The sequence below is a fragment of the Lepidochelys kempii genome, chromosome 8, assembly GCF_965140265.1.
Source record: "Lepidochelys kempii isolate rLepKem1 chromosome 8, rLepKem1.hap2, whole genome shotgun sequence".
Classification (NCBI taxonomy): domain Eukaryota; kingdom Metazoa; phylum Chordata; order Testudines; family Cheloniidae; genus Lepidochelys; species Lepidochelys kempii.
This window is the reverse complement of record NC_133263.1, coordinates 900869-923681: the sequence shown is the minus strand read 5'-3', so window position 1 is coordinate 923681 and position 22813 is coordinate 900869. Positions and strand designations below refer to the sequence as shown.

Genomic DNA, 22813 nt, shown 5'->3' with positions numbered 1-22813 from the left:
GGGAAGCTGGCTGTGGGCTGGGGGGCAGAGATCGGGGTCTGGGGGGCAGAGATTGGGGTGGGGGGTTGGGGATCGGGGTGGGGGGGGAAGCTGGGGCGGGGGCGGGGTCTGGGGGGCAGAGATCGGGGTCTGGGGGGGAAGCTGGCTGTGGGCTGGGGGGCAGAGATCGGGCTGGGGGGCAGAGATCGGGGTCTGGGGGGCAGAGATTGGGGTGGGGGGTTGGGGATCGGGGTGGGGGGGGAAGCTGGGGCGGGGGCGGGGTCTGGGGGGCAGAGATCGGGGTCTGGGGGGGAAGCTGGCTGTGGGCTGGGGGGCAGAGATCGGGGCTGGGGGGCAGAGATTGGGGTGGGGTGGGGGGTTGGGGATCGGGGTGGGGGGGGGAAGCTGGGGCGGGGGCGGGGTCTGGGGGGGCGGAGACCGGGGGCGGGGTCTGGAGGGAAGCGGGGGGCGGAGACCGGGGGCTTGCGGCGGGGGCGGGACACGTGGTGCAGGGGGCGGGGCCCAGCGCGCGGCGGCCGGGCTGCTCCGCCCACGAGCCCTGCGCGGACCGCTCCGCAAGCGACTCACTAAGTTTGTCCTTCGGCGCAGCCCGTCCTGCGCGTCGCCCCTCACGTGGTACGTCTGCGGGGCGTTGCTGAGCGACAGGGCCCGCCCCAGGCCCAGCGCCGACGCTCGTGGGCGACGCGCGTTTCGCGGGCGAGTCCGCGGGGACCGGACCATGGAGGTCGGAAGCGACCGGAAGGTGAGAGCCCCTCCCCCCCCGCGCCCCCGCCCCCGCCCCCGCCCGGGGGCCGCGGCCCGTGACGTGACCTTGTGTCTCCCCGCAGCGGCCGCGCGAGGAGCCGGCGGAGGGGTCGGGCCCGTCCGGGGAGGAGGATGACGGATACGTGCCCTACGTGCCGGTCAAGCAGCGGAAGCAGGAGATGGTGACGGCGGGGCCGGGGGCGGCGGGGGGAGGGGGGCGGGGGCGGCGGGGGGGAAGCAGGAGATGGTGACGGCGGGGGCCGGCGGGGGGAGGGGATCGGGGCCGGTGGGGGGGAGGGGATCGGGGCCGAGGGGATCGGGGCCGGCGGGGGCCGGGGGCGGTGGGGGGGGCGGGATCGGGGCCGGTGGGGGGGAAGCAGGAGATGGTGACGGCGGGGGCCGGCGGGGGGAGGGGATCGGGGCCGGCGGGGGCCGGGGGCGGTGGGGGGGGCGGGATCGGGGCCGGTGGGGGGGAAGCAGGAGATGGTGACGGCGGGGGCCGGCGGGGGGAGGGGATCGGGGCCGGTGGGGGGGAGGGGATCGGGGCCGAGGGGATCGGGGCCGGTGGGGGGGAAGCAGGAGATGGTGACGGCGGGGGCGGGGGCCGGGGGCGGTGGGGGGGAGGGGATCGGGGCCGGTGGGGGGGAAGCAGGAGATGGTGACGGCGGGGGCGGGGGCCGGGGGCGGTGGGGGGGAGGGGATCGGGGCCGAGGGGATCGGGGCCGGCGGGGGGGAAGCAGGAGATGGTGACGGCGGGGGCGGGGGCCGGGGGCGGTGGGGGGGAGGGGATCGGGGCCGAGGGGATCGGGGCCGGTGGGGGGGAAGCAGGAGATGGTGACGGCGGGGGCCGGCGGGGGGAGGGGATCGGGGCCGGTGGGGGGGAGGGGATCGGGGCCGAGGGGATCGGGGCCGGCGGGGGCCGGGGGCGGTGGGGGGGAGGGGATCGGGGCCGGTGGGGGGGAAGCAGGAGATGGTGACGGCGGGGGCGGGGGCCGGGGGCGGTGGGGGGGAGGGGATCGGGGCCGAGGGGATCGGGGCCGGTGGGGGGGAAGCAGGAGATGGTGACGGCGGGGGCCGGCGGGGGGAGGGGATCGGGGCCGGTGGGGGGGAGGGGATCGGGGCCGAGGGGATCGGGGCCGGCGGGGGCCGGGGGCGGTGGGGGGGAGGGGATCGGGGCCGGTGGGGGGGAAGCAGGAGATGGTGACGGCGGGGGCCGGGGGCGGTGGGGGGGAGGGGATCGGGGCCGAGGGGATCGGGGCCGGTGGGGGGGAAGCAGGAGATGGTGACGGCGGGGGCCGGCGGGGGGAGGGGATCGGGGCCGGCGGGTCCGGGGGCGGTGGGGGGGAGGGGATCGGGGCCGAGGGGATCGGGGCCGGTGGGGGGGAAGCAGGAGATGGTGACGGCGGGGGCGGGGGCCGGGGGCGGTGGGGGGGAGGGGATCGGGGCCGAGGGGATCGGGGCCGGCGGGGGGGAAGCAGGAGATGGTGACGGCGGGGGCCGGCGGGGGGAGGGGATCGGGGCCGGCGGGTCCGGGGGCGGTGGGGGGGAGGGGATCGGGGCCGAGGGGATCGGGGCCGGTGGGGGGGAAGCAGGAGATGGTGACGGCGGGGGCGGGGGCCGGGGGCGGTGGGGGGGAGGGGATCGGGGCCGAGGGGATCGGGGCCGGCGGGGGGGAAGCAGGAGATGGTGACGGCGGGGGCCGGCGGGGGGAGGGGATCGGGGCCGAGGGGATCGGGGCCGGTGGGGGGGAAGCAGGAGATGGTGACGGCGGGGGCGGGGGCCGGGGGCGGTGGGGGGGAGGGGATCGGGGCCGAGGGGATCGGGGCCGGTGGGGGGGAAGCAGGAGATGGTGACGGCGGGGGCCGGCGGGGGGAGGGGATCGGGGACGGCGGGGGCCGGGGCCGGCGGGGGGAGGGGAGGGGATCGGGGCCGAGGGGATCGGGGCCGGTGGGGGGGAAGCAGGAGATGGTGACGGTGGGGGCCGGCGGGGGGAGGGAGGGGATCGGGGCCGGTGGGGGGGAAGCAGGAGATGGTGACGGTGGCGGGAGGGGGCCGGGGGGGGGGGCTGGGTGTGGGGGGCCCGGGCTGGGGGAGGGCCAGGCGGGGCGGGAGGGGAGGGGCTGTTGTCACCCCCCCCACCCTCCCCCCCCCGTTGCCGTGGTGCTCCTGGCCCCAGTCCTGGCTTGTGAGCACTCTGGGCATGGGCCCCGGGGGGCTGCCCACAAGAGGTGGGGCTGGTAGGTTCAATTCCACCCCCCGAGCAGAGCCCCTGTGGCCCTGGGCAGGTCACTGGGGCTGTCATGGGGACGGCATCATGGTCCCCCAGGGCAGATTGCGGGGGGCCCTGTGGGTGGATAAAGGGGGGGTCTCCTCCCCCCAAGACTATCGTTCCTCTCCTTGCTGGCAAGGGCACAACGGGGCCCGTGAGCTCCGTCTCCTGTAACGGGGCCCTTGTGGCTGCTGCGTGCTCTGACTGCTCTGTGTTCCCGCAGCTGCAGAAGCTGCTGCAGATGCGCAGGAAGGGGGTGCTGGAGGAGGAGCAGCGGGACAGTAGCAGTGAGCACCGGGGTGATGAAGATGATATTCCTCTGGGCCCCCAGTCCAACATCAGCCTCCTGGACCAGCACCAGCACCTTAAAGAGAAGGCGGAAGGTAGGGTTGGCAGGAGGAGGAGGGGGTCCCTTAGGGTGGCTTGTGGCCGGGGAGTAATCTGTGGGCAGCACATAACTCCCTTTCTCAACCCTCCACAGCGCGCAAGGAGTCAGCCAAGGAGAAGCAGCTGAAGGAGGAGGAAAAGATCCTGGAGAGCGTGGCAGAGGGTCGAGGTGGGTCGTGCTGGGATTGAGGGCTGTGGGGGAAGTGGAGTTGGCTGTGAGGTGACATTCACTCTGGTTCCCTGCCTGTTGCTGGCGAAGCGACAGAGGGAAAAGGTGACGGTGCTCATGCTGTCCTCATGTGGAAGCCCAGCCAACTGGTGTGGGGTTCAACAGTCCCAGCCTCTCCCTAGCTCCTGCTGCTCTCCCTGGAGAGAGCGAGTCAGCGAGTCGGTGTTGCTGACCCAGCGGGGCCCCACATGCACAGAGAGGGACAATTCCCTGCCACTTCACTCCTGTTCTGGCTCCCCCAAACGTCCTTTGTCCTGACTGCCTCACTGCTAAACCTCTAGTTAAAGCCACGTGCCCAGCTGACCTCTCAAGAGCTGACACTGATCCTCCAGTCTCTGTTTTTGTGCAGCTTTGATGTCTGTGAAGGAGATGGCAAAGGGCATCACCTATGACGATCCGATTAAAACCAGGTGCGCTCCATGGGGATACATTGGCTGTCGGATTGCAGCGGCTTTGTGCAAGCTGAAAGAAACTCGAGGTGGTGTGAACTAGTGGTTTGAGTCCTCGACTGGGCATTGGGAGCCTTGGTTTTATTTTTGGAACTGGCAGCTGGGTTCTTCGACAAGCCATTTCCTCTGTCCCTCACTTTCTCCATCTGTAAAATTCGGGTGGTGACCCTGATTTCTTTTGTAGCAGGCTGTGAGGTCCCTGGCTGACAGTGCTATAGAAGAGCTAGGTATTGTCGCTTACTGCACTTCAGGGCACACTGGGGATCCTTCTGGTTCATAGTGGTAGCAAATGCTCCTGCAAACTGCTAGCCTTGGGCTAAATGCTGAGCCTTAGGGGGAGCCCCAGTGAAGGAAGCAGGAACCGAATCTCCCCACATACCAGCGCCATGGAACCTGCCTTCTTTGCTGGAGCCAGCTTTAGAGGTTCCCCCCGGGCCTTAGTTGTGACCCTGAAGATGCATGGCCTCCGAATTCTCTCTCACTGCGTACTTGTGCTCCACACTGACCTGTCATTTCAAAAAAGCTAGGCCATGCGATTCCAGAGCAAATCTCTGAAGTGTGACTGATGAATCTGCTTGAATCTGCAGAGAGCCTGAAAGCGTAGCTTGGGGAGTTCTGACCTGCCCCAGTCAGTTCATTCGGGTTCCCATGGACTCCACAGTTCTTTGGCTGTGAAAGCTGGCATTTTCCCAAGATGCCCTGGGATTCACCCTTCTGCTGTAGCCAGGTGCCCAGCATGGTGTGGTACTGTTTACTGTGTGTATTATGGTAACACACAGGGGGCTCGGTTGTGGCTCAGGGCCCCATTGTGCTAGGCTCTATCCACAAACAAGTTTTTGTGTCTGTTGGGCCCTGCTTGCAGCTGATCCTTGCTCCGCAGCCATCCTCAGCTGTGCGCACAGTTCCATGGGTCGGAGCAGCAGGGCTGGGGACTCGGAGTGAGAGCTGGGGCCCGGTCTCCAGCTGGGGAATTGGGAAGGCAGACGTGTGTGCTGGCGAGCTAGGCAGCCTAGAGAGCAACGCAGCAGCTGAGGCCTAGATAGGCTGCTGAGGGCTACAGCTCCTTCCCTGGCCTGTGGGGGGACCAGGCCCCACGGGGGGTATAACAGAAACATGGCCATGGGAAATACTCCTCAATAACTTGTACCCTGAGCCTCACTGGGAGCGAAGGATGTTCCAGCCTTGGCCATGGAATTAGGGGTTGATGCTGCAGAGTGGAGCAGTTGCTTTCATTGTACCCCAGCGCACATGGGAGCCGGAGCACCAGACGGTACCTGGCTATTCTGCTGGGTGGCTGACAGTTCAGTTACTCTGCTCTGGAAGTGGGCCCTGTGGGTGGGCTCTGTCCCCTCTTCATGGATGGCCCCAGCTTTTGCATTAGTGCCATTGGAGCCTGGAATCCTGGGGGGCTTGGGGCTCTGTCTGGGGGATCAACGAGTACGTAGCTGGGCCAGTCCGCCTGCTGCCTGCCCAAGCAAAGCAGTGTTGAGCTCTGGGTGCGTCAGTGAGTGCAGCTCAGTCAGTCTGGTTTTCCTGTTCCTTGCTGAACCTCCTCCCCGCCCTCTCCGCAGCTGGAAGGCACCGCATTACATCCTGGGCATGTCGGAGGCACGGCACGACCGGGTGCGCAGAAAGTACCACATCCTGGTGGAGGGCGAGGGCATCCCCCCACCCATCAAGAGCTTCAAGGAAATGAAGTTCCCGGCAGGTGATTTGGGGCAGGGAGGAGTTGTTGTGGGGGAGGCACCTTGGTGTGTAGTACCTGGAGGTCATAGATCCAATTCAGGGATCACAACCAGCCCCCCCCCTCCGCCCCAGCTGCCGGTCTGGAGGCAGGGCCTGGGGGGGTGGGGAGGGGAGGAGGTGGCACTGATGAAACAAATGCTATTGGCAACTGGATGGAGGGGAGGTGGGTCACAGCCCTATGTCCGGCCACTCTTGTGCTACTAACACCCCTCTCCCCGCACATTCTGTTCGCAGCTATCCTGAGGGGCCTGAAGAAAAAGGGAATCCAGCAGCCGACTCCCATCCAGATCCAGGGCATCCCCACCATGTGAGTGCTGCCTTCCCCAGCTCTGGGAGCGCGGCCAGCAGGGTGAGACGGACACCCTGCCCCGGTGATACACCGTCCGCCTCCTCCCTGGCAGGGCACAGCCCTGGCTGGGAACACGCAGGGGCTGGTGCAGGGCTCCTCACTGCTTTGGAGTCTCTTCCCGCTGACCCGCTCCCCGTGTCTCCTGCAGCCTGTCTGGCAGGGATATGATTGGCATCGCATTCACTGGCTCAGGGAAAACTCTGGTGTTCACGCTCCCCGTCATCATGTTCTGCCTGGAGCAGGAGAAACGGCTGCCATTCTCCAAGAGAGAGGGACCCTATGGGCTCATCATCTGCCCCTCTGTAAGTGTGCTTGGCTCACGTGGGCAGGTCTGAGCCAGGGGCTTGCTGGGGTGATGTCGGATCGGGCATCAGCCAAGAGAGGCGGGCGCAGTGGGGATTAATGGACTCTCCTCTCTCTGTAGAGGGAGCTGGCCAGGCAGACCCACGGCATCCTTGAGTACTACTGCCACCTGCTGCATGAGGACAGCCTGCCCCTGCTGCGCTGCGCTCTCTGCATCGGGGGCATGTCCGTCAAGGAGCAGATGGAGACGATCAAACAGTAAGTCCTGCTCCGGAGGACCTGCGGGCAGTCCTCTTCCCTCCCTGTGTGGGCACCCCCAGGAGGATTGTATGCAGCAGCCTGTCTCACTGGGCACTGCATCTCCTCAGGCCTGCTTGGGTGCCAGGGTTCTGAGCCTGCAGCCTCGGGACCCTGCAGGAGGGGATCAGTCTGAGGCGAAGGTGAGAAGGCTGGGGTGGGGGCTGGGCAGGGTGCCTGCCAGCAACATGAGGCTGAGGGGTGTGGTGTGGGGTGCTGGGTCCCTGGCGAGGTGGGCAGCTCGCGGGGCCCTTCCTCCCCTGCAGCCAGATTGTGCAGGAGCCCTGATGCCTGCCTGCCCTGCCCTGCCCTGCAGCGGTGTGCATATGATGGTGGCTACCCCGGGCCGCCTCATGGACCTGCTGCAGAAGAAGATGGTGAGCCTGGACATCTGTCGCTACCTGGCCCTGGATGAGGCCGACAGGATGATCGACATGGGCTTTGAAGGAGACATCCGCACCATCTTCTCTTACTTCAAGGTAGCTGGTGGGTAGGGGAGGTGTGGGTGCAGGGCAGCCGGTGCCCTGAAGGGTTTAATTCCCTTGTTCCCAGTCCCTGGCCTGGCCCACTCAGGAGCCTGGAGGTGCGTGTTGCCAGCACAGCTCCCCACCTGCTGGGGGCGCTACGCCCAGCTCCTGGCCCAGGCCTCACTGGCTGCTGTGGAGCACGAGGGTCCTGGCTGGCAGGGCTAATGGCTTCCTTGTCAGGCCCCAGCTGCTGCTGCCCCGGCCTGCCTCCTGCAGCTTTTCACTGTGGGTAACAGCTCTGACCTCCCAGCTTGGCACTGTATTTCTGCCCTGTCTCATGCCTGCTGTCCCATGTGCCCCTCTGTTGGGGCTCTGGTCGCACCGTGTGTTGCCCCAGCCCTGCTGGCACAAAGCTGTTCTCCAAGGGCCCCTGTGTAGGGAGTCTGGGGTGCCTGCCAGCACCCACTGGCTGTTGCTGAGATCAGCTCACCCCATTCGTTGTACTGGCTGAATGGCCGTGCTAACCTCCCTGCCCTTGGCTCTCGGTCCAGGGCCAGAGGCAGACCCTTCTCTTCAGTGCCACCATGCCCAAGAAGATCCAGAACTTTGCCAAGAGTGCCCTGGTGAAGCCCATCACCATCAATGTGGGGCGAGCTGGAGCTGCCAGCCTGGATGTTATACAGGTGAGCTCCTGAATGCTCTGTGCTGGACCCCAGCGTGGCTGGGTCCCGGTGGTCCTGCCAGAATCCACTGTCTGCCAGAGGGGTTTGCTCTGGGCCCTGCGACCTGTGCCCTCCCGGGCCTGTGCGTATTCTCCCAGCTCCTGCCCCTCTCTGACTGGAGCCCTGTGTTTGTGCACAGGAAGTGGAGTACGTGAAGGAGGAAGCCAAGATGGTGTACCTGCTTGAGTGCCTGCAGAAGACCCCGCCGCCCGTGAGTACTGCACACCTGCTGCCCCAGCAGCTTGTCGGGGGAGGGAGGGACTGTAGCTGCTCCTTCTGATGGAATGCAGCCCTGATGCAGGCCAGCTCTTCCTGGCCCTGTGCCCCACCACAGGGTAGGGGACGAACAAGACCGTGCCCAGGTGCTTCGGGGTCCACAGCACTCCATGCTGTGCCCAGGCTCTCAGCTGCAAACCCTCCAACCAGCGGGTCCGCTGTGACGGGGCTGGTCAGTCCTGTGCAGTGCGGGGGTCTCTGTGCTGATGCTGGCCCTCTGGCAGGTGCTGATCTTTGCAGAGAAGAAGGCTGACGTTGACGCGATCCACGAGTACCTGCTGCTCAAGGGCGTGGAAGCGGTGGCCATACACGGAGGGAAAGGTCAGTGAGAGCTGCTCCTATGCCCCGGGTCACACGGGTAGCCGTCCCAGCATGCACTGCTTTGAGTATCCCAGGCTGAGCACAGGGTGGAAGCCTCAATCAGATTGGCTGTGTTTGATGCCAGTCAGGTGCATCCCCAGGGGATTGGTAGCCAGGGCCCTGAAGCGCTGGTGCAGGGGCTGGAAAAGTCTTGGATGGGAGGTGTAAACAGCTTGTCACTAAGAAGGATGCTGGTGACTGGACCCCTGCGGATGGATCCTTCCCCGTGCAAAGGCTCCCCCAGAGTGGGGTGTTCGACAGCCTGGCTGGCACAGGCTCCCCCAGAGACAGTTAGATCAGGCCTTGTCAGAGGAAGTCATTTCCCAGCTGTGAGGGTCATAGGGCTTTTAGCAGGGGAGCTGATGGACTCACCATTGCTTGGAGTCTGGAAGGTGAGACTAGTTGGCTTAAAAAGTTACGCTTGAATCCAGCTTCTGGGGGAAATCCCCCAGCCTGCATGCCTGGAGTGTTGGGTTGTATGGTCATCGCGGTCCTTTCTGGCCATGGACTCTGAATTGCCCTGTTCCCATACCTCCCCATGGCCCATGAAGGGGGTGAGTTGCATGCATGGCCCTCAGCGTGCTCAGAACCCTGCCCCTCTGCATTAAGATAATGACTAATCCAGTCTCAGGTTTCAGGGCTTCAACTGGTCACCTGTGGGGGTCAGGCAGGAGATTTTTCAGTTGGTGCACAATTGCCTAGATGTACTCTGGGGTTTTCTCACCTTCCTCTGGGGTGCCAGGGATCGGCCACAGCTGGAGACAGGGCACCTCTCAGGTGGACCAGACCAGTGGGTCTTGCTGACATGCTTAGGGTTTGAGCTCGAGAAGGAATTTCTCTCTAGGTCAGATTGGCTGGGAACCAAGGGCTTCTTCACCTTCCTCTGCAGCGTGGGGCATGGCCTGCCACATGGGCAAATCTCACCAAGTCACTTCCCAGCTGCTGCAGGGACCTCGGGCACTGCTGACACCTTGCTGTCTCCTCTTCTCCGCCTGTGGCTCACGGCTGAGTCTTAAAGCATTTCAGTCCTCGGGGCACTTGTCCTTGGGCTCCATAGAGGGGTGTCTGTGAAATGCTCTGGCCTGTGAGACGCAGGAGGACAGACCGGATGACCCAATGGTCCCTTCTCTGAAACTCTGCAGCGCCAGCTTGACAACGAGAACCACTTCTCTCGGTGCAATGCCTTCCTGTCAGATGCTTGCATGGGTGGGATCAGAGCTCAGCCTCTCTCCCGGTGCTGCTTTTTCATAGATCGTTTTACCATCTTGCCCATCATTTAGTTGTGTTCTCCAGGGGCCCAGCTCACCCTACCCACATGTGCACCAGCTACGGGAGAGCTCATAGCTAGCTCTCTGGGCCTTGTAGCTGCACTGGTCTCCAGGCTGGGCCGCTTGCCAGCCTGCAACCTTGGTGCTTGCTTGGGCACCCTGCCCCCGTAACAGCTCACTCCATGGCCTCATGCTGGGAGCATGCCATGGAATCCAGCTGACTGTCCCAATGGGAGCTGGGGAGCAGGAGGCAGATGCAGGCGGGGCCTGGCAGGGCAGGGGTAGGAAGGCAAAGCATTAGGGCCCCTGGCAGTAGAAATGGTGCAGCCCAGAGTGTGAGAGGGCAGGGTGGGATCCCTGCTCAAAGCTAGCAGTTCTGGCTCTCAGCAGATTCAAGCAGGTAGTGCTGCACTAGCCTAGCCTCTGTTCGCATTCCCCAGCCGGTTGCCACAGCCCTACAGGTAGAAACGTAGTGGCTTTGAACGAAAGCAGGGGCTGTGGGGCCCTGAGATGGCTTCTGAGGAATGCCTGTAGGGCAGTGCTGTGAAGGGACTAGGCAGTCCAGTTCCCAGGCCTCTGCTGTGAATCTAGCCCCAGCTCCCTAACGTGACGAGCTGTTCTGGACTCAGCTCCATGTGCCATGGGCCACGGCCAGGCAGGTCACCACACCAGGGGCAGGACCGAGGAGATGAGTGAGCCTTCCTCGGACCGGCTGCTCCCTCGGGCCCCCATGGAACCCTGCTGTGGTGTCTGACCCACAGGGCCCCCTGCCTCTGGCGCATGGGGGAGAGGTCTGACTAGTACTTGGCATATCGCTCTGTCCATGCCCCTAGTCTGAGGTGGGTTTGGGGGCGGGGCCCTGAGCTGGCAGAGCGGGGCCCGTGCTAACCCTCTGTGCTGGGCCCTTCCAGACCAGGAGGAGCGGACGAAGGCCATCGAGGCCTTCCGGGACGGGAAGAAGGACGTCCTGGTTGCTACCGACGTAGCCTCCAAGGGCTTGGATTTCCCAGCCATCCAGCACGTCATCAACTACGACATGCCAGAGGAGATCGAGAACTACGGTAGGGCAGAGGGCCCAAGGACAGGGGGAGGGAGGTGAGCCAGGCAGAGGTGTTACCCACACAAAATTCTCTGTTGTTCGCATGTTCGAGGGCACTCACCTTTATGCAGTTCCTAGGGCTCCAGGTGAAAGGCCCAGGGCTCTAGCTCTGTGCAAACACCCATTCCCTGTGGACTCGGGGCTTAATCTTTGCAGGTTTACAGGGTCTTTTACCAGTGAAAGAGCCTCTCACAGTAATATCCTACTTAACCTCTATTTATTAACAATCACCAAAACCATGCACATGCTACACATACAGTGCTTGCCACTCCCATTAAGACAGAAGAACTTTTCTTGATGGCCAGCCAGGATCAGGTCCATCTCGGGGACTCCAGTTTCTGCACGGTGTCATTGGCAGTGTTGAGTCTGGCAGCTCTGATCTTTGGGGCTGTGTCCTGGAGTTGGTTCTGCAAAACTTCCTTTTGGACCTCAGTTTATATAGTGAAACTTGAGTCCTGCTTAGCTGTACCTTAACCAATCATTTTACTAAAACATTACTAAACAATCCTAACACTGTAACAAAAATCGCTAACCAATCCTACCCCACCACCTAAATTAATTTACACAGAGCAAAATTAATTACGTAGCAGACAGAAACAATCGAAGAACCAGACAGAGCTCATACAGACAAACAATAGGGAAGTGGGTACCATAATGATAAAACAAGAAGAAATGAGGATTTCACAATCCCAACTATTGATAAGTGGTTTCTTCCCAGGCAGGTGCCATCAAACTAAGTTTTCTTTAACCATCTTAAGATCTGTTTCTTTATCTGGTGATGGGGGTACTATTAGGCCAGGATCTCCCTTTTAACAGCCTGATATGACATTGCTTTAATGTAATTTAGATGGAAAGGTGAGGATGTGACTCCTGCTTCTTAGCTCATGGCTGCTGGTTTTTTTAACCTGGCTGCAGACAAAGGCCTTAGGCTTTAGGCCTTGCAATATGGCTACAGACAAAGGCCTTACAGAGGGTGAACCAGGCAGATTGCTTTGCTCTGTTCAGGGATGGGAGGACAGGTCCTTGGGCATGTCCCTGCAGTGGCTGGTCTCCTTGGGAAAGGCAGCATCCTTGGGGTGGGGAGGTCCCCCGTCTGGGTGCTCAGCTGGATTCCTGCCTGGCTCTCTGCGGTCAGTGGCCTGGGTCTGACTCTCTGTTTCTCCCCATAGTTCACCGAATTGGGCGTACGGGCCGCTCGGGGAACACCGGCATCGCCACCACCTTCATCAACAAGGCCTGTGGTGAGGGGCACGCGGGAGCGGGGCTGTGGCTGGCTGCTGTGCCCTTTGGGTTCGCAGCAATTGGGCTGAGCTGGGCCAGGAGTGTCTCTGCCCTGCCCTGGGAGCTTGCCCCTGGGCTGGGCTCAACACTTAAAGGGGAAACCTCAAGGAACACCTACGTGTTGCAGGGAGTGGGCTGGGGCTCCCTAGGGGGTGCTCCCTAGCACAGGCCTGTGCGGCCCAAGGAGCAGGGCGGGTGACTCAGTAGAGCGGGCTGCTGTCCCTATGCCCGTGCTTGTGGGTGCTGTGCTGCCCTGTGGGGTTTGCTGGTGCTTACGGACTCCTTTTGTCCCCAGCTTGGCTGATTTTCCCCCCCCCCTCCCCGCGCGCAGTCTCCCCTGGATTGAGCATTGCCCTCTGTCCTGCTGGTGCCCAGATCCAGTGGGCCCTTGTGGCGGGGCAGAGCTGCCCCAGGCCAGGCTCGGTTCTCATGTTCCTCTCTGCCCCAGATGAGTCCGTGCTCATGGACTTGAAGGCGCTGCTGTTGGAGGCCAAGCAGAAGGTGCCCCCGGTGCTGCAGGTGCTGCACTGTGGGGACGAGACCATGCTGGATATTGGAGGTGAGGGGTCGGCGGCTCCCAGCTGCCCTAGGGGGCGGGGCGGGGGTTGCCACAGCACTGTTGCCTGCATGGTGGTGCAGACGTGGAGGGGGCAGGGCACTCTGGACCCTGCACTGCCCGGCTGGCAGGCCACTCCTGAGGCAAAGCACCCAGAGCTGGCACGTCCAGGCCCCAGCGCTCCCTTTGGTTGGAGCGCTAGTCTGGGTCTCGAGAGGTCAGTTCCCTGCTCTGCCATGGTCTGGGGCTCAGCTCCCCATGTGATGGGCTGGCCCTGCCTCTGCGGGGTGCTGGGCTGGGGCTGCTTCCCCCTGTGCTGTAGGGTGTGCGCACAGTCCTGTCCCCACCCCACCCCCGGCAAGCTGCCTCTGACCCCACTCCCTCCATTGCAGGTGAGAGGGGCTGTGCCTTCTGTGGGGGCCTGGGCCACCGCATCACCGACTGCCCCAAGCTGGAAGCCATGCAGACCAAGCAAGTCAGCAACATCGGCCGCAAGGACTATCTGGCACACAGCTCCATGGACTTCTAGCCCAGGCCCCTGGGCTGCGCTGCTGCCTGTGGTGTGTGCTTGCTGGGCCAGGCAGGAGAGTTCCCCGGAGCCCAGCAGCCTTGGCAGCTGGCCCCGCTTCTTCCCAAGAGCATGTCCATGTCCCTTCCCTCTGGGCTCAGGCATGTCGTAAGGTGCCTGTTGTGTGGGCCGTGGTCAGTGCTGCTCGGCCAGGCCCCGTGGTTCCCTGCTCGGAGAGGAAGCATCGGCGCTATGCTGCAATGGCCCGTTACGTCAGCCAGTGTCAACATGCAGGCATCGGGCAAGCTGGGCCCCCAGCCGCTCGCAGGCTCTGCAAAGCCCCTGAGCACAGGGGAGCCATGGCCAGAAGCAGGAGCCGTCACGCGGGGCTGGGGCCAGTGGCATCTGCCGAAGGCCTGGGGTTCTCAGGGGCGGCTGTGCTGGCCCCTGGGTTGTGGCTCACCGCACGCAAGTTGCTCTGGGCTGGAAGAGCCCTGAGGCATGGCTGACCCTCGGCTGCGGGCCAGCCCGGTGTCGTCGCTGGCTGCGGAGGAGCTGGGCAGCGGGGCACCGTCTCCAGGCTTGACTGTCTGAACTCAGCAGCCCCGTGCAGGCTGCTGCTGCCTCTGCCATGCTCATTCTGCCCCACTGGTCTCCCTGGGGGACGTTGCTCCCCCGCGCTGCCTGCCCCTCACCCCACACACCACAAAGGGGAAGTTAGCGAGAAAGGAAGTCTCCCCGCGCACTCACTCCACTTCAGCGGCCACCACTCCCCATTACCGGCACCGCTGCCTTCTGCACACAGCCCTGCCAGGCCGGCTGGGCCCATGGAGACCCCTATGAAGGCCGGGATCCTCTATGTCCAGCACTTGAAATTTGGAAAGGTAAAGGGGGGAGGGGCTGAGAGTGCTGGGCACAGGAGTGCAGGGAGAGGGGGGGTTGGTCTTCAGTCCCAACAAAGCGGAGCGGGAGTGGCCCCAGGTCACCGCCCCACAACTGACCATGCTGTGTCTGATCTCAACCCCTGCTGGCCCCAAGGCACCAACTCCAGGCTTTGGGGTAGGGGGGCTCACCCAGGCAGCCTCCCTGTGTTCCTGAGCCACACCTGTCCCAGCTATAAGCTGCGTCATGAGAGTAACTCTCACTGAAATGTTAATAAACAGACTTAAAACAAAATCCAGAGCTTTGGGGGGTGGGGAGTTTGAACAGGAGTCCCCCTTGCTATGTGCTGGGGGGAGTGCGGCACTGTCTACGGGGGGGAGGCTTGGGGCCCCTGCCTCTATGCCAACAGAACTGGGGGTTGTGATTGCTGAACTCTGGGAGATAGAGCTGGCGGGAGACAAAGGGGTCACCTTGCCCTCTGCCCCTTTGCGCTGTCTCTGGGGAAAGGTTGGCTGCTGCCGTGGGTTCCTGGGGGCTTGGTGCTGACTGCTGTCTGAGGCTGGGGCAGGTGGGTCATGCTGGGCGCAGGGGCAGATTTCAGGTCAGGTCCCCAGAAGTCTCATTCTCCAATGAAAAGGAGTACTTGTGGCACCTTAGAGACTAACCAATTTATTTGAGCATAAGTTTTCGTGAGCTACAGCTCCCTTGAAGTGAGCTGTAGCTCACGAAAGCTTGTGCTCAAATAAATTGGTTAGTCTCTAAGGTGCCGCAAGTCCTCCTTTTCTTTTTGCGAATACAGACTAACACGGCTGTTACTCTGAAACCTGTCATTCTCCAATGAGTGGCTGCAGGATCCCACCTGGGCAGCTTCACCAATGTGCCTTGGCCCTGCTTGGGGGGGCACCTAGTGGCTACCGGGGGGACTGTGGGCACAGCTTGTTCCAGGCTTTGGGAACCGGGAGTCCTCTCTGCAAGGCAGCATCTGAGCTGTGTGGTAGGATTGCCATGTGCTTGGCTGCCCAGGCCCATGCAGGGTTTGTCCTTGGTCCCTCCCCGGGGGAGGGCTGGGGCTGTGGAATATGCAGCGAGCTCCCTGGTTGCCTGGGAAAGCAGGTCCCAGGAATACGCCTGCCCCATGGAGCACTGTGGGGAGGTTTGGGACAGGCTGGGGCACGTCCCTTGGGCTGCAGGAACGCTGCACTGCCAGCCTGGCCCTTCGGCTCTGAGAGCATGCAGCACCTTGAAGGTAACAGCAGAGGCAGGGCCCTGACTGGGCAGCTTTGGCTGGGCCCCTGTCTGTGCTAACTGATGATGGGCCCCTCAGCTGTGCTCTCTGCCCCCACCCCAGCTGTGCCCAGTAGGGTGCCCCACATGCGTGAGCTGAACAAAGAGCGGGGAAATTCCCCCCTTTGGGAACGGGGGGGGGACTCTGTGTGCACATGGGAACTGCTTGCATGGGTATAGACGCCCGTGGGAGAAAAGTGTAGGGTTTGAATGATTAAAAGCAAGGCTGCTTTGGGGACAGCTCATTCTATTACAATGAGCAAACACAGTTTGGCTGGGAACCAAATTCCTCCCTGGGGGGCCCCTGCTGTTTTGTTTTATATGTAGTGCACTTCTCCCCCCCTCCCCGCTTTGAAAAAAGCACTCTGCTCCCCTGCTGGGCCGGTATTTATGGCCTGGTGGGTGCTGCGAGCCAGGCTCATCTGCCTCTATCCCTTAGACTCTGCTGGGCCAGGCCCATGGACCCAGCTGCTGCCACACTGTTCTGTCCCGCACCCCTGGAGGTGGGGGTGCTCCCTCTCTCTCTCCCCTGCTGTGCTCTGGCAGGCCAGGTGCTGGCTGATGCAGACCCTCCCCAGGGAGGATGTGGCTGCTGCTGGCTCCGGGGCCTGGGCTCATGCAGCAGATGTGGGGCAGCTATCGAGAAAACAAATGGCTCAAAATGGCTTAATTTGCATCAAGCTCTGGGCTAAAAACAGCCCCAGCAGCCCAGCTCGGTCCAGGGCCAAGTTGTAGCTCTGGAGAGGGCAGCTAGTGGGTACAGCAGGGAGCCCAGAATCAGGACTTGGGGCCTATCCCACCCCATCGCTGGCTCGCTGCATGGCCCCGCCTGGGTCAGGGAAGCCAATCTGGCTGTGCTGGGGGTGGCTGTCCTGGCTAGCCACTAGGCTGAGGCTCGGAAGCCTGTGGAATTGCCTCTTCCCTCACATCCCGCCCCTTGGTGCTCGTGACCCTGAGGTTCCAGGTACCTGCCCGAGGAGTATCAGCTCCTCATGCAGAGTAAGATCAGGGTGTCTTTGCGGGAGTGGGCCGTCGTCCTGCACCTAGGGTCTGGGAAGGCGCCAGATGTCAGCAGGGCACGTGCCCAGTGGGCCCTCCCCGAACCCTTCTGTCTCCTGCAGGTTACTTCACTTAGGACAGAAAAATCACGTGCGCAGTTACCAGCTGGGGATTAAGGGACTAGGTGGTAATACACTGAAAAGGGACAGGCCTAGCAGGGATCATAAGGTGACTGAGAGTCCCCGGTGTGATGCAGCTGGGCAAAAGGCTGCTGTTGCTCTGGGTGTATTAACAGCAGACAGGAGGTGACTGTCCCACTCGGCGGGGCCGCGTGAGACTGGAGCGCTGTGTCCAGTTGTGGGAGCCGCACTCGAGGGAAGATGTGGACAAATTGGAGAGACCAGAGGCAGCAGAGCAACAAACGTGATGGAAGGTTTAGAAAATCTGCCCTGTGAGGAATGATTTAAAAAACTGGGCGTGTTTAGTTCAGAGAAAAGCAACCGAGGGGCACCAATCTGGGGAGGGCTTTTCTAAAGGGTGCTATCTGCTGAGGCAGGGTGAAGAGCAATGGGCTTCAGACTGAGGGTAGGAAGCAGGAGAAACTGCCTGACTCTCCAGGAAGGTCAGCGCTGGGCCAGGGGGCCAGGCCAGGATGTGGTATTCCCGGCGTGGGAGAGTTTTAAGACCATTTTGGACAAACCCATCGGGGGGGCCCAGTTGACTGAGTCCTGCCCCGGTGCGGAGGCCTGGACTTGTGGCCCTCTGGCAGTCCCCTCCAGCCCCTCATCTCTGCCAGCCCCACCCTGTTCTCTGCCGCCTCCCGTGGGCACCAGGGGCCATTTGCATTGCTTTGTGGGCAAATAGGGCTGTGCTGGGAGCCCCTGGGGTGAGTCGTGCCCTATCTGCCCCCCAGAAGTCCTGGAGGAAGGTGTGGGCCCAGCTCTTTGCCAACAGCCCCTGTGGCATTGCCCGGCTGGAGACATGCGAAGTGCGGAATGACGGCTCTGGTCCAGAGAAGGCATCCCTGCGGAGGTGTGAGCGCCGGGTCATCCGGCTCGCAGACTGTGTCTCTGTGGGGCCCGCAGACGGCCACAGCTGCCCCAAGGGCACGGCTGCCTTCTCCCTGAACACCATGGAGAAGAGCTACATGCTGGCAGCCGAGCAGCGGGATGGGTGGATAGCACAGCTCGGCCAGCTGGCCTTCCAGGTACTGCCCCCACCACCCCTGGGTACCGCTCCTCAGCACCGGGGCTGACCCACCTAGGCTCCCTGGGCAGCGCCAGGAGACCCGGGGGGAGGGGGTCTGCTGGGGTGGGGCTGCCATAAACCAAAGCAACACCCCTGCGCTGGCATGGCTCCATCGGCAAGGACCTCCCAGATGCCATCATGGCCTCGCCTGCACTGCCTCCTCCCCCTGGGTGCTGGCATGGCCCTGCCAACCTCACCCACTCCCCCTGGCTGCTGGTATGGCCCCTGTGTCACGGAGTCCCCGGCCGATGCTCTGGAACTGCTCCCCATGAAGCCAGGCAGGACTCTGGGGAAGTCTCCTTTCTGGGAGCAGCCTGTCTGCAGGACACACAGCTCACCCGGCTTCCACCTTCCCGGGTCTGACCTCGGAGCATTCAGCCTCCTCTGCCCCTCCCTGCGCTTCCCCCAGCAAGTCTGCCCAGGCGGAGTCTTGGGGAAGCCAGGGGGTCCTGCCCCCCAACTCCGCAGTCAGACGGGACTCTCAGCCAGCCAGTAACACAGAAGGTTTATTAGACGACAGGAACATGGTCTAAAACAGAGCTTGCAGGTGCAGAGAACAGGACCCCTCAGCTGGGTCCATTTTGGGGGGCAGTGAGCCAGACAACCCCGTCTGCCCTTCACTCCTCGTCCCCAGCCAGCCCCAAACTGAAACTCCCTCCAGCCCCCCCTCCTCTGGGCTTTGTCCCTTTCCCGGGCCAGGAGGTCACCGGATTCCTTTGTTCTCCAACCCTTTAGCTCTCACCTTGCAGGGGGGAAGGGCCCAGGCCATTAGTGGCCAGGAAACAGGGTGTCGGCCATTCTCTGTGTCCCGATCCCTGCACACACCTGCCCTCTAGGGCTCTGCAATGATCAGACACCCTTACCCCACCACCTAGAGACTTAAGAACTGCCTAGGGGAAACTGAGGCACCCCCACATTATTCAGAGGAAACATTAAGAACAGTCCCACTTCGTCACAGCCTGCCCCTCCCCCTGGGTGCTGGCACACCCCACCTCCTCCCCCGGGGCGCTGGCATGGCCCCTGGCTCCTCCCCTGGGTGCTGGCATGGCCTCTGCCCCAGGGGATCTGAGTTGGCTGCACCCTGTTGCCCATATTTGGGTGCCAGGAGGGTACAGCCCCTGTGTCCATGGGCGGGGAAGGGCAGGTGCCCTGGGGGGCTGCAGCTGCTCTGCTCTCTGCTTTCAGTGCACTAACGAGCCAGCACCTGGCAGCACCAGGGACCCCCCTGGACCTGATCTCCACGTGGAGGAAAACACCCTCTACTCATCCTGGCAGGACTGTACGTACAGCCTGGCACCGTGTGGGTCAGGCACAGGGACCCCAGGCGAGGGGGAGGGGCAGGGACCAGAGGATCCCACCCAGTCGGCTGGAGGGAGGCTGGAATTGGGGGCCTTGGAATAGAGGGGGAGGGTCTTCCTGCATGGGGTGCCTGGGGAGAGCAGAATGGCTGGAGATGTGGCTGGGGGCCGCTTGGGGCCAGGCAGTGACTTTGGTGGGGCGATGCAGTGGGGCCGGGCAGTGAGTGGGGAAATACAGTGGGGCCAGGCAGTGACTCTGGCAGGCAGGAAGGGGGACGCAGTGGGGCCAGGCAGTGACTCTGGCAGGCGGAAAGGGGGAATGCAGTGGGGCTGGGCAGTGACTCTGGTGAGCAGGGGGCAACACAGTGGGGCCAGATAGTGACTCTGGCAGGCGGGAAGGGGGACGCAGTGGGGCCGGGCAGTGACTCAGGTGGAAGGGGGAATGCAGTGGGGCTGGGCAGTGACTCTGGTGAGCAGGGGGGAACACAGTGGGGCCAGACAGTGACTCTGGCAGGCGGGAAGGGGGACGCAGTGGGGCCGGGCAGTGACCCTGGTGAGCAGGGGGGAACACAGTGGGGCCGGGCAGTGACTCTGGCAGGCAGGAAGGGGGACGCAGTGGGGCCGGGCAGTGACTCTGGCAGGCAGGAAGGGGGACGCAGTGGGGCCGGGCAGTGACTCAGGTGGAAGGGGGAATGCAGTGGGGCTGGGCAGTGACTCTGGTGAGCAGGAGGGAACACAGTGGGGCCAGACAGTGACTCTGGCAGGCGGGAAGGGGGACGCAGTGGGGCCGGGCAGTGACTCTGGTGAGCAGGGGGGAACACAGTGGGGCCGGGCAGTGACTCTGGCAGGCAGGAAGGGGGACGCAGTGGGGCCGGGCAGTGGCTTGGGCAGAAGGTGGGATGCAGTGGGGCCGGGCAGTGACTCAGGTGGAAGGGGGAATGCAGTGGGGCTGGGCAGTGACTCTGGTGAGCAGGGGGGAACACAGTGGGGCCGGGCAGTGACTCTGGCAGGCAGGAAGGGGGACGCAGTGGGGCCGGGCAGTGGCTTGGGCAGAAGGTGGGATGCAGTGGGGCCGGGCAGTGACTCGTGTGTGGGTTTGTGTCCCTGCAGTGAACGAGTTCCTGGTGCTGGTGCACAAGACGGATGCCTCCGCCAGGTGCGGCCTGAGTGGGCACTACCTGCTGGCCGCCTTGCCCAAGGGACTTGTGCTGAAGACCCCCCAGTCCCGCCAGTCCCTCCTCACCTGGCCCTACCCCTTCCTGCGCAAATTCGGCCACGACAAGGTACTGGGCTGCCTCCCGCAGGGGCCACCTCTGCCCTTGCAGTGCCAGGGCCGCAGGAGCACCGGGGCAGGCCCAGCCCTGCCGCCTGCCTGCTCCAAGCCTGCGTGGGCCCCTTGGGAGACCCGAGCTCTCCGGGCAGGCGTCCATGGCCCAGCACCCCAGGTAACGCTGCTGTCTGCTCCCTGCAGGCCCTGTTCTCCTTCGAGGCAGGCCGCCGCTGCGACTCGGGCGAGGGCATCTTCACCTTGGCCACCAGCCGGGCCGCTGAGCTGTGCAACCTCGTCTCCGCAGCCATCGCCCGCCAGAGCAGCAGCCTCCTGGGCAGGAGCAGCCCCCAAGCGCCGGAGCCTCTGGGCTCCAGGCAGGGAATGGAGCCCAGGCTGCGGAGCTCCCAGAACCTGGAGGAAGCGCTGCCCCCCTGGGCCCTGGAGGGTGCAGGGAGGCCGTCCCTCCCTGCGGGGCTTTGTCCAGAGAGTGGACAGGCCCTGCCCCGCACCCTGGAGTTGGGGGGCTGTGCAGGGGCAGGAGCTGAGAGCCCCATCGTCTATGCCTCCATCCACAGAGGCCTGCAGCCCCCGCTCGAGCCCTGGGGAGAGGCCAAGGTGGAGCCGGGAGTGGCCAGGGCGTTCTGCGGGCAGGGACTCCGGCTTTCGGAGCATCTCTACGAGAACCTCTACACCCTGGGCCGCTCCTGCTCCGTGGAGGGGGAGGGGTCCTCACTCCTGGGCTCCAGGGGCTCCCCGGAAGGGAGCAGCACCAACCTGACCCCCATCTACGACAACAGCTGCATGGTGTCCAAGCGCTGGAGCAGCCCCCTGGCTCCCAGCACGGGGCCCAGCCCCTCCCTGGAGGCCCAGTACAGGCGGCTGCTGGATCAGGAGGGGCAGGAGCGGGGCGAGGAGGAGGAGGGGGAGGAAGATGCTCTAGTCAGCTCCCTCCCGCAGGCCACAGTTAACAGTGGCTTCAGGAAGCTAGTCACCCTCCTAAGCCAAGAGGTAGCCCCCAAGGTGCCTGGCAAGAGCTCCAGCAGCCTGGACAGGGCCTAGCCCCCCTGCTGGGCAGCTCTGGGCACAGGCTGGCGGTGAGGGGGGCACGCAGCCGGCATCTCCCCCTACGCTGAGATTCACCCTAGCCCTGAGCACACGGCTGGGTCAGCCAAGGGCAGCCCCCAGCTCTCCCCTGCCCTGCCTGAGCCCGAACCCCGGGAGAGAAGGCTGGCCCAGGACTCCTGGGTTACTCAGGCAGGTGCCTGGGTGAGGCTCAGTCATTCCAGCGGGATGGTGGCTGCTCCCAAGCCTGGCATAGGCTGACTCTGCCCTTGGCACCTGGGCCCCTCCGCAGGGACAGGGACAGATTCTGCACAGGCCCTTCGAAGGTGTGGGAGGGAGGGATGGAGCCAGTGTGGCCTCATGCGCCCTGTGCTGAGGGCATGCCAGGGCTGGGGTGGCTGGGGCTGGGTCGCATGAACGGGCTGTGCCCGGTGGGTGATGGGGAGAGGTACCCTGCCGGGAGGGTGGGTCACATGGCAGCTGCCTGGCACAGGCTCCCCAGAGGTGCTCAAACGGCAGGGGAAGGTCTGAGCGTGGCTGGGGGCAACGCTGGCTGCTGCAGGTCAGGGGAGGCAGCCGAGGCTCCCTGTTCTCACCACTCCGCTGCCCCGCAGCTGGCAGCCAGTGCACTCCAGGCGGGCTAGGAGCAGGCAGGTGCTGCTGACACTAACGCTGCCGTGGAGCGTGGAGCGCAGCCCAATGGCCCGCCCCGCCCCGCCCCAGGTCCTGTCTGCCACCACTTCCGAGGGAGCGAACAGAACAGGGTGCGTGTGAGCAATTCGCACCCTGGACTCCAGCCCCGGGAGCTGGCAGTCAGAGGTTAGGGACACCTGGAGTGTGGGGTTTGGTCCCTGCCCATCCTGGCTAACAGCCTTTGATGGACCTGTCTGCCATGAATTTACCTAGTTCTTTTTTCAACCCTGGTATAGTTTTGGCCTTCACAACATCCTCTGGCAAAGAGTTCCCCAGGCTGACTGTGCGTTGTGTGAAGAAGTACTTCCTTTTGTTTGTTTTAAACCTGCTGCCTGTTAATTTCCTTGGGTATCCCCTGGTTCTTGTGTTATGAGAAGTAAATAACATGTCCCTAGTCACTCTCTCCACCCTAGCCATGATTTATAGACCTCTCTCATCTCCCCCTGAGTCCTCTCTTTTCCAAGCTGAGCAGTCCCAGTCTTATTAACCTCTCCCATGGCAGCTGTTCCAGATCCACAGAGGAGGTGTCCTGGGTGCCTCTGGCTGGCTCCTTGCAGAGGATGGGCCCCGGCCTTCAGCTGCCAGGATAGAGAGTGTCCGCCATTGTCTGGGCCCAGGCAGCATGACCCCTGCCCTCTGGGGTCTCTGCAAGGATCACGCACCCTTGTCCCAGCACCGAGATACTTGTGCAACACAGAGGGGAAACTGAGGCACACACCATGTTTATTCAAAACATTAAAAAAGCTTCCCCTTTGTCACAGGAGGGC

The 22813-nt window shown here is 63.4% G+C and overlaps 2 protein-coding genes across 4 annotated transcripts; both read left to right on the top strand.

Annotated features, from left to right (window-relative positions):
- Positions 1-583: 583 nt before the first annotated feature.
- On the top strand, positions 584-13331 carry DDX41 (DEAD-box helicase 41). Of its 3 annotated transcripts, XM_073355096.1 has the most exons (17): positions 584-742; positions 828-926; positions 3237-3396; positions 3495-3569; positions 3979-4039; positions 5650-5786; positions 6059-6131; positions 6322-6475; positions 6598-6734; positions 7090-7252; positions 7792-7923; positions 8102-8173; positions 8463-8559; positions 10778-10927; positions 12135-12206; positions 12695-12805; positions 13195-13331. In XM_073355096.1, the coding sequence occupies exons 1-17, from the start codon at positions 719-721 to the stop codon at positions 13329-13331; spliced, it is 1854 nt and encodes a 617-aa protein (XP_073211197.1). In that variant the 5' UTR covers positions 584-718. The 3 variants fall into 3 exon arrangements, with proteins under 3 accessions (XP_073211197.1, XP_073211198.1, XP_073211199.1); XM_073355097.1 differs by lacking the exons at positions 584-742; positions 828-926 and adding an exon at positions 2766-2776; XM_073355098.1 differs by lacking the exons at positions 584-742; positions 828-926; positions 3237-3396 and having other exon boundaries at positions 3531-3569; positions 3979-4107.
- Positions 13332-14131: 800 nt separating this feature from the next.
- On the top strand, positions 14132-22813 carry DOK3 (docking protein 3). The gene is made up of 5 exons (XM_073355099.1): positions 14132-14194; positions 17389-17682; positions 18909-19002; positions 20132-20304; positions 20493-22813. The coding sequence occupies exons 1-5, from the start codon at positions 14138-14140 to the stop codon at positions 21348-21350; spliced, it is 1476 nt and encodes a 491-aa protein (XP_073211200.1). The 5' UTR covers positions 14132-14137; the 3' UTR covers positions 21351-22813.